Genomic DNA, 15220 nt, shown 5'->3' with positions numbered 1-15220 from the left:
TACGCATAACTTAATTTGAGGACATCTATGGTTTGATTTCCTAGCCTAGGTGGATTGGATGGGTTACATCTGGTGACAATTGCATGTCAATATCACCTTTAGAAAATACGCTAACATACACAGTAAAATTAGAAAAGCAAACAAAAGAAAAAAAGATTTAGACACTGAGGATAATGGAAGAATACAGTTTTGTCTTTACCTGGAGAGTTGGTGATGGAAGCATGGAAGCAACTGAAGTTGATGAGAGCATAGGAGCACAAAAAGAAATTGGAAATAATAGGGGCAATTGTGTTTAGCTCAGCTGTGGAGAGATAAGAGTTAAATAATAGACATTAAGGAAAATTACATGGAATAACGGATATGATTAGTAAAAACAAATGAACTGCACTGAAGTAAAAATCTGCCAAACCTAAAAGGACCCGTCACTGTCATCATGTCAATAGTGACTAGGATTTGCTTAGTGCTGCATTTTCTGACCTTTACTAAGGGGGCATCATTCTAAGGGATCTCTAGGGGCATGGCTTTAGGCTACTCTGCCCCATCCCCCAGGGAAAGACCATAAACATTGTACTAGATAAAAAGGGCTATATTTCTGGAAGCATATGAAGGATTCAAAAAACGAAAAGCAAAGAAAAACAAAATCTTTAATACTATGTATTAGAGAGGCAGCCGGGATAAAATAAGAGCAAAAATTTGGCCACTTTTGACTAGATGTTAGGTCTTCTTTATAACTCTATGCATTACATCTGCCTTGCAGAGATTTTCTGTCAATTATTCCTTAGTATATTTCATTTTCCTCTTTATTTCTTTCCATGAAATAACATGAAATATTTACTCCCAAATGTTGTGATGAAAGGGCTTTGGCAGCTACACATTCTGCCCTTAACTTCCTGTCTGACTGGTTGATTTTAATTCACAAAACATATATCCCGTGCATTTCTCTGCAGTCTGTGCAGTGTTGGTACAACCCTCCATGATGTTGTAGACGATCTTCAGATGATCACTTTATTAGTATCAGTGTACACGAAAAAAAAAATTACATGCAACGTTTCAGTCGTTCTGGACCCTTAACAATCCATAAAAATATCATAAATAAAAACATCTCTTATTTGTATGGCTTGATAAAGGCCCTGTGTGGCCGAAACATTGCATGTAATGTTTTTTTGTGTGTATAATGTTACTAATAAAGTGATCATCTGAAGGAGATCGTCTGGTGCTTTGGTTCATGGATTTTTTTTGGTTCGTTTTAACTGCTCAGTCAGACCCATTCTCTGTTCCAGCCTATGCATATACAGAGGAAGGTGCTAACATAGCTACCCAAATCAGCCAGGCAGCCCCCTTCACATCTTATGTCGAGTATTGGGTTAAGCTGCCAGGACACATGAATACTGTATATTCGGATAGGGTCATCTTTGGTAGTAATTAGTAATTTGTACGTAATTATATAAGGAGCAGATATTAAGGTAACTTTAGTAGTGGACAAAACCTTTGATTATATATATATATATATATATATATATATATATATATATACACATACATACATACATACATATATATATATATATATATATATATATATATATATTACTTTGACTGCTAATATAACCACATAGGAAAGGGCAACACATTTTTTCTGCACTAGATTTCATAAATTGCCATCTATACCTAATATTGGATATTCTCAGCCCACTGTATACTGTAAATGGAACAGATTGATGGGTTATAGAATACACTTACCAATAAGGATAAATGCAATGGCAATAATAAAGGCGAGAAGGTATCCACGGATAGGCTCATTGTTCTTGCCATAGCCCTTCCCAAAGAATCCAATAAAGGGGTACAGCTTATCCTTACACAGGCACTGCAAAGATGCATTCTATGTTAGTGGTAAGGAAATATGCTTGGGAGTGCCCATAAAATGATTTCAAGCACCTTTAAAGGGAATCTGTCACCCCAAAAACGGCCTATAAACTAAACTAAGGCCACCGCCATTAGAGGCTTATCTACAGCATTCTGATAAGGGTCCGATGGGAGTTGCTGTCCGGGTCCGGCGCCTCCCAACTTCATACGCTGACGTCCTCTTGTCTTCTTCCTGCGGCTCCGGTGCAGGCGTACTTTGTCTGCCCTGTTGAGGGCAGAGCAAAGTACTGCAGTGCGCAGGCGCCGGGAAAGGTCAGAGAGGCCCAGCACCTGCGCACTGCAGTACTTTACGCTGCCCTCAACATGGCAGACAAAGTACGCCTGTGCAGGAGCCGCGGCAAGAAGACCTGAAGAGGACGTCCGCGTATGAAGATGGGAGGCGCTGGACCCGGACCGTGACTCCCATCGGACCCGAACAGAACCGGGACCTCCCCTGGGTGAGAATAATCTAACCTGTTTTTCTAATCTTTCAGGATACATCGGGGGCTTATCTACAGCATTACAGAATGTTGTAGATAAGCCCCTGATGGCGGTGGCAGTTTATAGGCCGTTTTTGGGGTGACAGATTGCCTTTAATAGACATGTAACTATGTTGGAAAATATGATGTGGGTCCATAGCATATTGTGCCATGTCGGTATCCCACAATTACATTTTCGCTTTAAAATGAGAACATATATAGTGTTGTATTGTATCTCATGGTTCATTGTCTAGAAGGCACAAAATGAAGCGAACATCTCACAATTTAATGGGCATTTCCAATATCCTCATACCTGGAAGACTTTGGGAGCAGAGACCAGGCAGGCCAGAGCAGAGGACAGGGTGGCTGCAAAGATTCCAGCTGTGATGAGGGGGCTGAATGCGGAAACCATGCTCATTGCCTACAATGAAAAGTCAGAAATGTAATGTGAAATATGACATCTGTTCCTTTTTATTCCCCATAATAGATACAAAAATAATTTAAAAAAAATCACTACATTCCTTCCAGAGTTCTGGAAATCAGATCATAGACTTTTGTCACTTTTATTTTATTTGTCTTTGATTTTGGAGAATGAAAACCTAATATGAAAATTAAAAAAAATGACATTCATTTCAATCTTATTTTATCCATAACATTTTCTCACCTGATAATGGTTTGCTAGCCCGTAGTAGCAAGTTTCATTTTGGCGACATTCACTAAAATCCCAGCCAAACTGACAGCTAAGCCCTTCACAGTCTGTGTTATTTAGAAGTATTGTATCATTAATGATGCCAGAGGCATCACGGAGGACACAAGAGCCTGTAGAGATATATGAGAATAACATATATGACAATGTTTGCAACAGATAAATGTTCATGCAGGTGAATCACATTCTAATTGTTTTACTGTCTGAGCTGATGCTGTTCAACTACCTACTCACCTATAGTTGCTGAAATAGCCAGGTATGACACTGTGGTCCAAAATATGGCCATCAGGGTTCCTTTAGGTATGGCCACTGCTGGATCCTGAAATATGTATTAAAAGATGAGTCTTTAAGATGTCCACTATTAGGTCAACCCATTCTTAAATACTATATACTCCCTAAAATAAAAATACCCTATACTCAACTCTCGTATCAGCGCTTCCAGGAATGTCATTGCCAGATTTCCTGAAGCTCACGTGACATTGTTATGCCTTGTGAGCTCTGTAGCCAATCAACATCCACTATTGAACTATTGTGCTTTCTCGTTTTAATGACGGACTTTGGACGTCTGGGAGATGTGTTAGCAGTGCTGCCTATTAGCAACCGCTGATTGATTTCAGGGCTCATGTAGCATAACTACTGTGTTTTGCTGAAAATAAGCCCTAGCATGATTTTACAGGAGTTTTGGAGTATAATCCATACTCCGAAAATAAACCTTAGTTACACTCAGAATTGGTCTTGGGGGAATAAACTACGCCATTGCCCAAGGCCCTCAATCTTAGGTGTTTCTATTAAGAGGTTAAGACTGCTTAAGGACCTTTGGTGACAACACGGCCATATGGTCATGATGTGACTAAAGATCCTGTAACTGCAAAGTCTAGAGGAACTAAAGAGGAGACAGGCTAGTATGGAGGGCAAGCATTAGAGGGAAGAGAGGGAAAACTGAGCAATTTCTTAGGGCCTCCACTCTCTTAGGGTGAGTGTCCACGGTAAGTAAACGCTACGTGTTTGACGCTGCAGCGTCAAACACGCAGCGTCCAGATGTTCCAGCATAGTGGAGGGGATTTTTTGAAATCCCGTGTCCACTATGCGTGGAAACCCGCACGCGGCGGCCCTGCGACTCCGGACATGCTGCGCGTCTTTTCAGATCGCAGCATGTCCGTGCTACCTGCGGCGACGCTGCGTCGCCGCAAGTAATATCACAGGGCCCTATGGCGAGGGGTGCTATGATCCCGGATGTGTACAGTACACATCCGGCATGATCGCATCCCAGAAAGGGGGCGGGGCTTAGCGCCGAGCGGCTTCGCCGCTCCGGCGATACCGCCGGCCATCCTGACCGTGGACATGCACCCTTAGGAGCTCCCAGCTTTTCTATTCTTAGGTTACTACTGCTTAAGGATCTTTGGTGACATCACGGTCATATGACACTGATGCAACCAAAGATCCTTTAACTGCGGGAGTCTAAAGGAACGAGGCTGGTAGGTACCATATGTGCAGTATGTGTATATACATCTGTATGCCCGAACCAATCTTTCCAAACAAAAAATTATTTTAACATCCTGTGTTATTTTTGGAGAAACATGGCATATCATGTGAGCCTTAGAAAACCCAGCACCAACATTACTGGTATGGCATCAGTATAGAAGGTAAACATAGGGTAATAAAAACAACAATGGTATGGTATAATTGTATGTCACTGTAATCTGTAAAACTGCAACATTCAGAACACTATGCCATGGAATAAATGGCGCTATAACAATAAATAATAATAATAATACTATACCTTAAGGTCTCCTGAGATGTTTGCACCAGCAAGGATGCCAGTAGCAGATGGAAAGAATATAGAAAACATTCCAAAGAACGTGCCAGCTTCTCCACGCCAGTTGGGAACAATGTTTTCCAAGAAGATTGAGCCTGTGTGCACATGAAAGGATTATGTAGCGCCCCCACTGCCGCAGGGCCGAGGGGTACCCGGTACCGGGCCTCTGAGTCTCTGCTCTGGGGTTGTCACAGTGGCTAGGCCCGGTCCGTGACCCTGCCGAGGGGCGTACAGTGATAGATATGATGGATGTAGATGGTGGTGGTGCAGTGCAGTAAATAACGAGGACACCAGGTTGCAGTCTCTTTACCTCTTTACTGAAGATCTCTGGGTCCTCAGTCCAGAATACGGTTCACCAGGCTGCGCAAGTCCGGCCGGTCCAATGGCACCTCCAGAGTTCTCTTCACAGGTGGAAATCTGTGCCTTCCTGCTAGCGCTATGTGTTGTGGTCCTTCCCTGCTGTGCTTACAGAAAGTCCCCACAACTGTTGTGTCTGTTTCTTAAGTTCCCTCACAACTCGATTAGATGATGTTCTGCTAATCCTCCGTCCCTCCCTGATGTTCTGGTTGGGACGGCACCCGTTTGACGGGTAGGCTCGGAGCTCTTCCGGGACCCTAGAGTCGCCCCTCTCCACAAGTTGCCCCCCAAGACTGCATAGGTGATTTAAGTGAGACAGCCCGCCTTAGACTGACTGTCCTGCCGCTGTTTAGAGTATTGCATGAAGCTGAATGTTATAATACTCCCTCGGCGTTCCGGCCACCGGTAGTGCGCCTCAGTAGGAAGTTGCCTCGGTCTTACAGCACGACTCCTACTGGTATATTCTCCTTATTGCTTTGATCTCGTTTCTCACTCAGCACAATCTATCTCGCTTCTGATCCTTCCTTGGACACCGCCGCTATCCTGAGCAGGCACGGTCCCGTTACGTTCGTTCTCGTTGCCAAGCCTCTGTCAGGATCCCACCCCTGACAGAGACCCTACTGTATCTTCCCCCACAACACCCTTTGCCACAAGGTGTTGCCTGGTTCCAACCCAGTCAGCTTTCTGATCTAACTTCCTGCCTGACCCCCAGTTTACCCACTATGGTGGGGAGTGGCCTAGTGAATAGAACCCTTTGCTCCCCCCGGAGGCCCGACTGTGAAATGTATTGGTGTCTGTGATACCTGATCAGATGAACTCCTTCAGTGCCATCAAACGTACCATAGCTCCCCATAGTGGCGGAGCCACAGTACTGCAACGACCAGGACTCTGGGGCGCTGCACTTACACATAGACATGATCAAATGAACACTGATGAAAAAATGTGTTATCTAGCCAGGCCAGGCTTTTGTATTATGCAATTCTTCAGAATAAAGCTTTTGTTTAATTTCATGAATTTTGACCTTACAGATACTCATGTCTAAGTCTGAGTTCAGATGAACGTAGGGACCAATTGTCACCTATGTGCTAGCGCACATGAGCAATTTTCCATGAGGACCTCAATGGTCCATCCGCAATGTATACAAGCGCATGCAGTTGCACATGGAGCCAATCATATCAATTCAGGATTTGCATACTTGAGTGGCCCAATTATTATAACACCTATCTGAACTGATTGTCTATGTGGGTTCTCACCTTGGTAACTGAAGAATCCTTTAGTTTGTTTCTCTTCACTAGGAGGTAACAGTGTCCCCACTATGTAGCTTGCAAAAGACACCATGATGACAATGAAGAATACTATTTGTGCCTGTTTAAAATTATTGAGATAAATATTAGTTTATTTGTACTAAATAAGGTTTTATTATGCCTGGAAACATGTTATAAAATGTATTTCACTGTACCTTTGCTTCCCACTCCATTCCAGCTAGTGAGATGAACAGAAGAACTGTTACAGTAACTACACCTATGATCCTGATGTCATTGACAGGGTCGACAATCACAGCTTTATATTCCTAAGAAAGTTCAATAGACAGTTAGGAACACGCTTCATCAATATCTTTTCTTACCAATTTTTTTGTTTGTTTTAGACTATGTACACGGTAGAAGGTGAGTACACAAACTTACTATAAGTAGGTCTCGAACTGTCTCCGCAAAGCCTACAGTGTGCATTGCAACTGCTACTGCATTTGCAAAAGCAAATATAAGTCCAATAGAACCTCCTAATTCTGGTCCCAAACTTCGAGAAATTAGGAAATATGTTCCACCTGTTTGCCAAGGAAATACATGTTACATTTCAACATGACAGGGAAGACAGATAAAAGTGGAAGGAATTGTCATTTTTAGGGTTCACTCACACTTAGGTATAAGAATTCAGTCCCATTCTCATCCAGGGGAGTGGCACGATTTTTCTTTTCTCACTTGTCATCCATGTGGTGTCCGTTTTTTTTACTTAACAGCTATTAATCAGGATTGTTTCCTATGCTACAGAACTGTAATGTATCCGTAAAAATCGGATGCCACTCTGATGATCCATAAGGCATGTGATTTTTTTAACACACCCATCAGATTTTGGAGTGAACTTGCAACATGCTTGCCAATGCCAACCTCAAATTCACCTGGATGAGCATCCCCTGATGCACATTCATCCAAAATGTACTGCGACACAGAAAGCCGCCAGCTCCCTGCACTCTAATACATGCTGCCGACCAATCAGAGGCCTTTTGCAGATGTTGGCTTGCCTGTGACAGGCAGAGCATGGCAGTGACATCATGTGCTGCTCATGCTGACGTGCCAAAGTTAGCTGCCAGCTTCTGTACCAGCTATAGAGGAGGATACTGCATGTTGTGGGAGTGGGGGAAGGTAGAAACAATTGTGTCTTTTAAAATGTGCTGGAGAAGAATGGAAGGGTCACAGGATGGGTAGCATTATACCAGGATGGTGCCCAGTATGGGTAGCATTATACCAAGAGGGTCCCCAGGATGGGGGACATTATAACAGGGAGGGGCCAGGATGAAGATTATTGCAGGAAGGAGACAGGCTGGGGACATAATATCTAGAACCCTACAAGGGTCCATACATCTGACCAAACATGTCGTTGGTAGCCCAGGTCCGAATTTTGTATCAAACTTCAAAAAGCTGACCGTCACTTCCAAACATAAACCAAGTGTGAACAGGTGCTAACCTAGAGTCACCAACTCATATACACTCAAAAAAGGCAGCATTCTGTGGCGCCATAGCATGCAAATATGAAAAATGAATTGCATTACTGCACTAGAAACATGAAAAACCGAGAAAGCTTAGCGCATAAATTGGCCAACTCATGTGTACCTGGAAGCCACGTTAAGGCATTTCTCCTTAGAATAAATATTCTAAGAGAGGAATGAAATTGATAGGTCCTGGAAAGGAGAAACGCCTTAATGTGGATTCCATGTACATATGAGTTGGCCAATTTATGTGCTAAGCTTTCATGGTTTTTCATGTTTCTAGTGCAGTAATGCAATTCATTTTTCATATTTACATGCTATGGTGCCACAGAGTGCTGCATTTTTTGTTTGAGTCGAATTTTGTATCGGGGCCCATCGGACTCTACATACACCACTGACTGTGAGGAAATATTATAAAGTAACTGCCTCAAGTGATACCTAGGCAGTAAATTAGATAATTATCTTATATTGTTACAATCAGGCTCAGTCAAAATTACTGCTATTGTGAACAGTTAAGCAAGATGAAGATGAAATGATCGCTAAAAGGCTTAACATTAAAGGGGACACATTTCCCTTGCATTATAGGCAAAAAAAATTCTCATGTTTTACATTTTAAATATTGCAAAAAGTTAAATGGGCCAATGCAAAAGTTTGGTCATTCTGCTTGGTGAGTACCTAGTCGCACCCCCTTTTGAAAGTATCACAGCTTGTAAATGCATTTTGTAGCCAGCCAAGAGTCTTTCAATTCTTCTTTGAGGGCTTTTTATCCATTATTCCTTGGAAAATTCTTCCAGCTCTGTGAGATTTCTTGGTCGTCTTACATGCTTAGAAGGGAGAGAGGCATTTTGATTTGGGAGCTCACAATTAGGCCGTGGTCACACTTGCGATCTTGATGCGAGAAACTCATGCCAATACTCGGCACTGCTGCCAGCACTTGGACTGAAGCATGTGGCTGCATGTATTTCTATGCAGCCGCACACCAGTCCTGAGTGCCAGCAGCAGTGCCAGGTATTGATGCGAGAGACTTGCTCGAGTTTCTCAAATCACACTCGCAAGTGTGACCCTGGCCATAGCTGGATTTCCTTTGGGAGTCGAGGAGCCATTTTGGTTTTTCAGCGTCTTTTTACTACCAGTAACTTGGAAACCATCTATATTCCCATTGACAGATGACAGACCTGAGTGGGGACTAGCTTTTTTGTGGATTAATTTGAAGCTTTTTTTTAGGAACAATTTACTTAATATATGGGATCACATTTATCCGGCGCTCTATGCTGAGCACTTACATTGGGGTTTCCATCTAAATTTCTGAGTGACGCAATTCAGATAAACCCCCGAGGGATCCATTCACTGTAATGAGGCAGCAGAGTTACTCTGGAGTCCGTCTGGTCTCGGTTCAGTGTTGTCATTTTTTTCAGAGGTGCACAAAACTGTGGCTGACAGCACTTTTATGCAATCCTAAAAAGACAGACACCGCCAGATCATAGGTCAGAGAGCGTCCACCGTGCCTCCATCTGCCTCATTATAGGGAATCTTCCACCGGGGCTTCCATCTGAATCACGTATTTCAGAGATTTACATGGAAAACCCAGTGTAAGCGCTCAATGCAGAGCGTAGTAGAAACATGTGCCGAGTCTTTTTTCAATACTATTTTTATTTACATTAATCTTTTTGATCGTTTTTTATTCCACTTTTTGTTCGGTGTGATGAAAAAGCATTTTTTCATATAAATATTTATTTATGGGTACAATATATTTTTTAGTTTTTGTTATTATTTTGTGACTTTTATAGTTTCACAATTTTTTTTTTACTTTTTAACTAAGTTCATCTATGGGACCAACATTGGAAGGAAACTTTGTGGAAAGCTTTCAGTTGTAAAGGAACATTTCTAAAGACTCATTATCAATGTTAGTCTTACCTGGGAATTTTTTCAAACAATAATAATGAAAAAAAATGACACACTTGCACTTGGGCTGTGGCTGGTATTACAGCTCATTTAAGTGGAGGAGACGCAGACAGACAGACACAGCCCATGAACAAGTGGGAAAAAAATGCAATCCCTAATAAACAACCTCTTAAATAAATATCAGTAATAACTTTTTGTTTCTGATCAGTGATACAAAGTGCTACTGCATCCCTAAAAAGTGTGATAAAACGTACCTGATTTAACTTTCCCATTAGTAGAGATTGCAGAAATTGACAAGCCGGTCATAGTTGTTACTAGTACAGACATTAAAATGATTAGCCATGTGAGACCTAAACAAAGGAAAGAGAAAATATGGTAGTTTTGGTCACTTCCCGTGTGTGTGTGTGTGTGTGTGTGTGTGTGTGTGTGTGTGTGTGTGTGTGTGTGTGTGTGTGTGTGTGTGTGTGTGTATATATATATATATATATATATATATATATATATATATATAAAATATATATTGTTCTATTCTATATTGACCTGGTCCTCTAAACTCCTCTAATATTCACTTTGTTCGCAGAAAGTCTACAGTATCTGTCCAACACAGGCTTCCCTTCATAATATGTCTTTTTTTAATCAATTCCTGGAATTCCCTCTTTTTCCATATTCTGTGTCTTTTCTCATCATTTTTAATAATCTAGCTGTTTAATGTAATAATTTTTCAAAAAGATAAAATAAAATAAAGAACAACAAGAAATAATGGTCATATTATATTTGGGATGTCCAAATCAGAAAATTTATTGTACCCAATTGTCCATACCTATTCCAGCTTGTGCAGTGATCCATGGTAACCTCAAGTACAGGATGACACCCCAGATATTTAACATGCACCGGATCTGAAGAGAGAATAAAATAATAAACGTATTAAAGTATTGAACATATTTCAATATACAAACATTGAGGATGCTTGTAGATTGTAAAGGAACTTCTTCTACAATGTCTGGCTCTTCTTACCATTACACCCTTGATCCACCCAAACCGAACAGGTTCAGAATTAGTTTTCTTTTTCTTATTCTTCTCATCAGTCTCCTCCTGGAATTCAAGCTTGTCTTCGTCACACATTTCTACATCTTGATCCAAATGTACTGGAATCAGTTGCTGTTCGTCCTGAAGAAGCATAAAGCAAAGCACTCATGATTGTAAGTGACGGAGAAATGAGGAAACACTTCACAATATGAAAGCTATAAAAAGTGGGCAAGACATTTACCTGCTTCTCATTTCTGACTTACCACTATGGCATTACGAAGAAGATCGAGGGATGGGCGACTCCTTTTCAGTCTTCCAGGGGCTATAGAATTGATATAATGTTCATGCCTTGGTATAGCATCCAGAGTATTGTAGGCGATCAGATTATTACTCATAGGTAGCTGTGCAGGATTTAGGCAGATGCCAGCTGACAAAGAATTATCTGTTTCTCCACAATTCCCAACCATTTCATGTTCCTCATTTTCAGTGGAACATGGAATCATCTGAAGTCCTGTACTAAGGTCCTCGATTGACTGGTTAAGGTGATTCAGAGCTTCCTGTACCTGTTCTTCTGGTCCATCTAAAGCTAGCCCATCAGTAGTAGAGGTGTATCCCAAGGAGAGGTCATCACTGCCAGATGAACATTCTAGAGACTCCACACTATTAGATGTGTTTGTGATAGCCATCTTTGTATTTCTCTCTGGAGAATACCCTTGAGTTGGGTAATTGCAGTTCTCATGTACATGGGCATGGTCTTTCCCAGCAGCAAGAGTAGACTTTTTATGGACATTTTTGTAACTTTGTCGATCCTCAGAGCAGTAAACTGTATAGGAAACTTGCTCACTGGAATCAGGCATTCTGTTAGGAGCCCATGTTCCACAGTGGCCAGACATGGAGACTCTCTGTATAGTGAATCTGCCAATAGTGAAAGGACTACTCCTTGGGCAATTCATAAGCTCCAGACAGAAGATCTGCTGGAATTGGATATATTTTCTGGAAAACAAAATGTAGCAATTAATCATGTCATATCAACACTAAGACCACTTGCACACATTGAGAATTTGGTGAGTTTTTTTTACCTCAGTATTTGTAAGCCAAAACCAGGAGTGTAATAATAATCAGTGGTAAAAGTACAATAGAAACACCTGCACCACTTCTGCATTTTTTTACCCGCTCCTGGTTTTGGTTTACAAATACTGAGGTAAAAAACTGACCAAATACTCAACATGCGCACATGGCTTAAGGGCTTGTTAACTCATTGCACTTTTTTTTAAGTCTAATGTCATCTAAGTATGCAAAAAAACAAATCCTCACTCAGCCTCTTCAACATAAAAATAAAAATGTGTTGGTTCTCGGAAAATGGTAACGCAAAGCAAAAAAAAAATTTTTTTTACGATATTGTGATATTTTTCTTATCACTTAAATACAAGAAAATTGCTGCATGTTTTCTATCAGCGTGATCAGACTGACCTGAATAATTGTGTTTACAGGTCATTTTTACCGCACAATAAACACCATAGAAACAACACACACACCAGTATTGCATTTTGTTCACCATTTTATCACACTTGGAACTTTTTTTTCTTATGTTTCAGTACATTAGATGATAAAAAGAGAAGTGTCACTCAAAGCTATAACTTGTCTCGCAATAAGGCCGGGGTCACACTTGGGAGTTGAATGCGAGAAACTCGCGCATCAATACGTGGCACTGCCGCCAACACTCGGGACCGGAGCGTGCTACTGCATGTATTTCTATGCAGCCACAAACTCCGGTCCTGAGTGTCAGCGGCATTGCCACGTATTGATGCGCGAGTTTCTCGCATTCAACTCGCAAGTGTGACCCAGGCCTAAAAGAAGCCCTCATATGGCTATTTTCAAAACTAGTTATGGCTCTTCAAAGAAGGTTGGGAAAAAACAAATGTGCAAAAACGAATAATTGCTTAGTCCTTAAAGGGTTTTCTTAAAAAAACAAATATTACAAAAGTGTGGAGCTGCCAATGGACCAAAAGAAAATCCTGGAGGCACACAAAATGTTGCTTGATGAAAATACAGTTTTGACAGTTCCAACAAAAATGCTAAGATTTTTGAGTATAAACAAATTTACAGTATATGTATGTATGCTCCAAAATCTTAGCATTTTTGTTGGAATTGTCAGAACTGTATTTTCATCAAACAACATTTTGTGTACCTCCAGGATTTTCTTTTGGTCGATTGGCAGCTGCACATTTTGTAAAATGTTGTTTTCTTTGTGTTTTACATCTAATAATGCAATATTCTTATTAAAGTTAGCCACAGGCAAATATACACAACAGTAGATAACCTCAAAGTTTTTTGATCAAGCTAATTCCCAGCTGATGCAGCTGGAATGAGGCAAATGTGAGACATTTTATGACACTTTTGTTCCCCATCAAATGGATGGATCCTGTACTGTAACATTTTATTCCTGTTTATGATCCCAAAATAGATGCAAAAATGGAAATTACTACTTGACATGTGAACGGAGCTTAGGGTTACCAAAAAGGGAAAACCTTTTTTTTAGCCATTATAGACAAAGAGGAAAACCAGCAACACAATGGCTTGATACAGTCGAGATAATGGTGGAGAAAACCCTGGTGGACCTATTGAGGCTTGCACAAGATCAATCTTCCTAAAAAGCATTCATCCATCAAGTCGCAATGGCTCGAGATTGAGCTGAAGGCCTTTAATAATAATAATAATAATAATAATAATAATAATAATGATATATGGATGATCAGTAATTAGAATATATAAAATAGCTAGGGAATACACAAAGACCCACACAAACCAAGCACTGATAATATGTAACACTTTTCTAATATGAGCGTATAATTCTTATATACGAAAGACTTGTTCAAATATTGCTTTTTTTGTTGCTTTTTTTTTCAGAGCATTTTTCAAGAGTAAAAAACCACAGCGCTTTACACTACCAGCAAAATGAAAGTGATTTCTTGAAATCTCATGTATATGCTGCTTACCTTTTTAGAAGCAAATTTTAACCATTGATGCATTTTTTTAAAATTTTCAGTATGTAATTTCTATTAGTGTTTTTACGGTTTTTCATCCAATTAAATGAATCGGAAAAAGCAAGCAAATACACACTAAAAAAGCATCAAAATTGTGTTTGTTGTATGCAGTGTTTTTTCTGCCAACACTCTAGTTTTGGTGCAGAAAAATCCGCTGCAAATGCACAACATATACACATAGCCTTCTAAGGCTATCTTCACACATGGCGTTTTTGCTGCATTTTTTTTTCTGCCTGGTTTTTTTTGCATTTTTTGCTGCGTTTTTGTCATGCTACATTTGTCTCTTGTGCATGCTGATAAAGTTTAGCGACAAAAAATAAATAATATTCTACTCCATAAGGTTTTGACACAAAAAACGTAGCAACACCACTGATTACATACAATAGGTGAAAAACATGCTCTATTCTGCTAAAACCAAGAAAACCACAAAATACTGAGAACAAAAAAAACAAGCTGTGTGCATGAGATTTCTGAAATCTCAGACTTTGCTGGTACTAAAAAACACTGCTGAAAATTTGCATTAAAAAACGCATAAAAGAAGTGCAGCAAAACACCTAGTGTGAACATACCCTGAAGGATTTTCCTGAAAAGCTTTCAATATTCTTTGTCTTCTTGTTTTATAACAATACGAATATCCAAAACTAAAGAGTATACTCACCCTTTGGAATCTCCTCTGCGTCCCGGTAGGAAAATAGGACTTCTAATTTAGCTGATGTATCTCTTTAGTCTAACTGGTGTATGTCCAATGCGTGGAGTCTTATATCCAGTGAGCAAGACAATGCACCTTGCTTAGCCCTGCCTCTTGTCCTAAACCTAACGAAGTTTGGATGGTGCCACCATCGAAACATAGCAACCTCCCACCTCTTACATTTACTTTTCCCACCTCTGCAAATAAAGTAAGGCAGTTTTTACATTTGTCATTGTGTGGAGCAAGGTGCACTTGATGGACCCAATCTGCATACTACATATCTTATACCACAACTACTAATAATTGCAGAATAAACTGTGTGGTTTCTGGTGGCCACATTGGAGAAGCCCTATTGTGGTGTAAAATAGTTTCTCTACTGTCTGAATTGAACAATAACCAATTAAGTGGCAGTTCTTTGAACAATTACTCTCATCCACTTTTAGATAATACACAAACCTAGCAGCACAGTATACATGTATAGCAAATCTGGTTAATAAAAATTATTATAGTTATCCACAGACAAATGAGAGTTTTGTAGA

At 40.3% G+C, this 15220-nt stretch overlaps 1 protein-coding gene across 2 annotated transcripts in view; it reads right to left on the bottom strand.

Moving 5' to 3' along the window:
- Window positions 1–14726, bottom strand: part of LOC143793969 (solute carrier family 12 member 3-like) — a 36641-nt gene extending 21915 nt beyond the window's left edge. Inside the window, exons 1-14 of one of the 2 annotated variants that reach the window (XM_077280888.1) lie at window positions 14652–14726; window positions 11213–11942; window positions 10938–11090; window positions 10744–10819; window positions 10178–10273; window positions 6943–7082; window positions 6720–6830; window positions 6514–6625; window positions 4868–4998; window positions 3322–3406; window positions 3046–3200; window positions 2695–2802; window positions 1741–1864; window positions 200–301 (exon numbers count right to left, since the gene is read on the bottom strand). In XM_077280888.1, the coding sequence (XP_077137003.1) occupies window positions 200–301; window positions 1741–1864; window positions 2695–2802; window positions 3046–3200; window positions 3322–3406; window positions 4868–4998; window positions 6514–6625; window positions 6720–6830; window positions 6943–7082; window positions 10178–10273; window positions 10744–10819; window positions 10938–11090; window positions 11213–11902 (2083 nt within the window). In that variant the 5' untranslated portion in view covers window positions 11903–11942; window positions 14652–14726. Of the gene's footprint in view, window positions 1–199; window positions 302–1740; window positions 1865–2694; window positions 2803–3045; window positions 3201–3321; window positions 3407–4867; window positions 4999–6513; window positions 6626–6719; window positions 6831–6942; window positions 7083–10177; window positions 10274–10743; window positions 10820–10937; window positions 11091–11212; window positions 12098–14651 lie in introns of those variants that run through there. The other variant, XM_077280887.1, reaches the window with a different exon arrangement.
- Between the last annotated feature and the right edge of the window lie 494 nt (window positions 14727–15220).

This window comes from Ranitomeya variabilis, chromosome 1 (genome assembly GCF_051348905.1).
Source record: "Ranitomeya variabilis isolate aRanVar5 chromosome 1, aRanVar5.hap1, whole genome shotgun sequence".
In the NCBI taxonomy this organism is placed as follows: domain Eukaryota; kingdom Metazoa; phylum Chordata; class Amphibia; order Anura; family Dendrobatidae; genus Ranitomeya; species Ranitomeya variabilis.
This window is presented reverse-complemented; position numbering and strand designations above follow the sequence as displayed.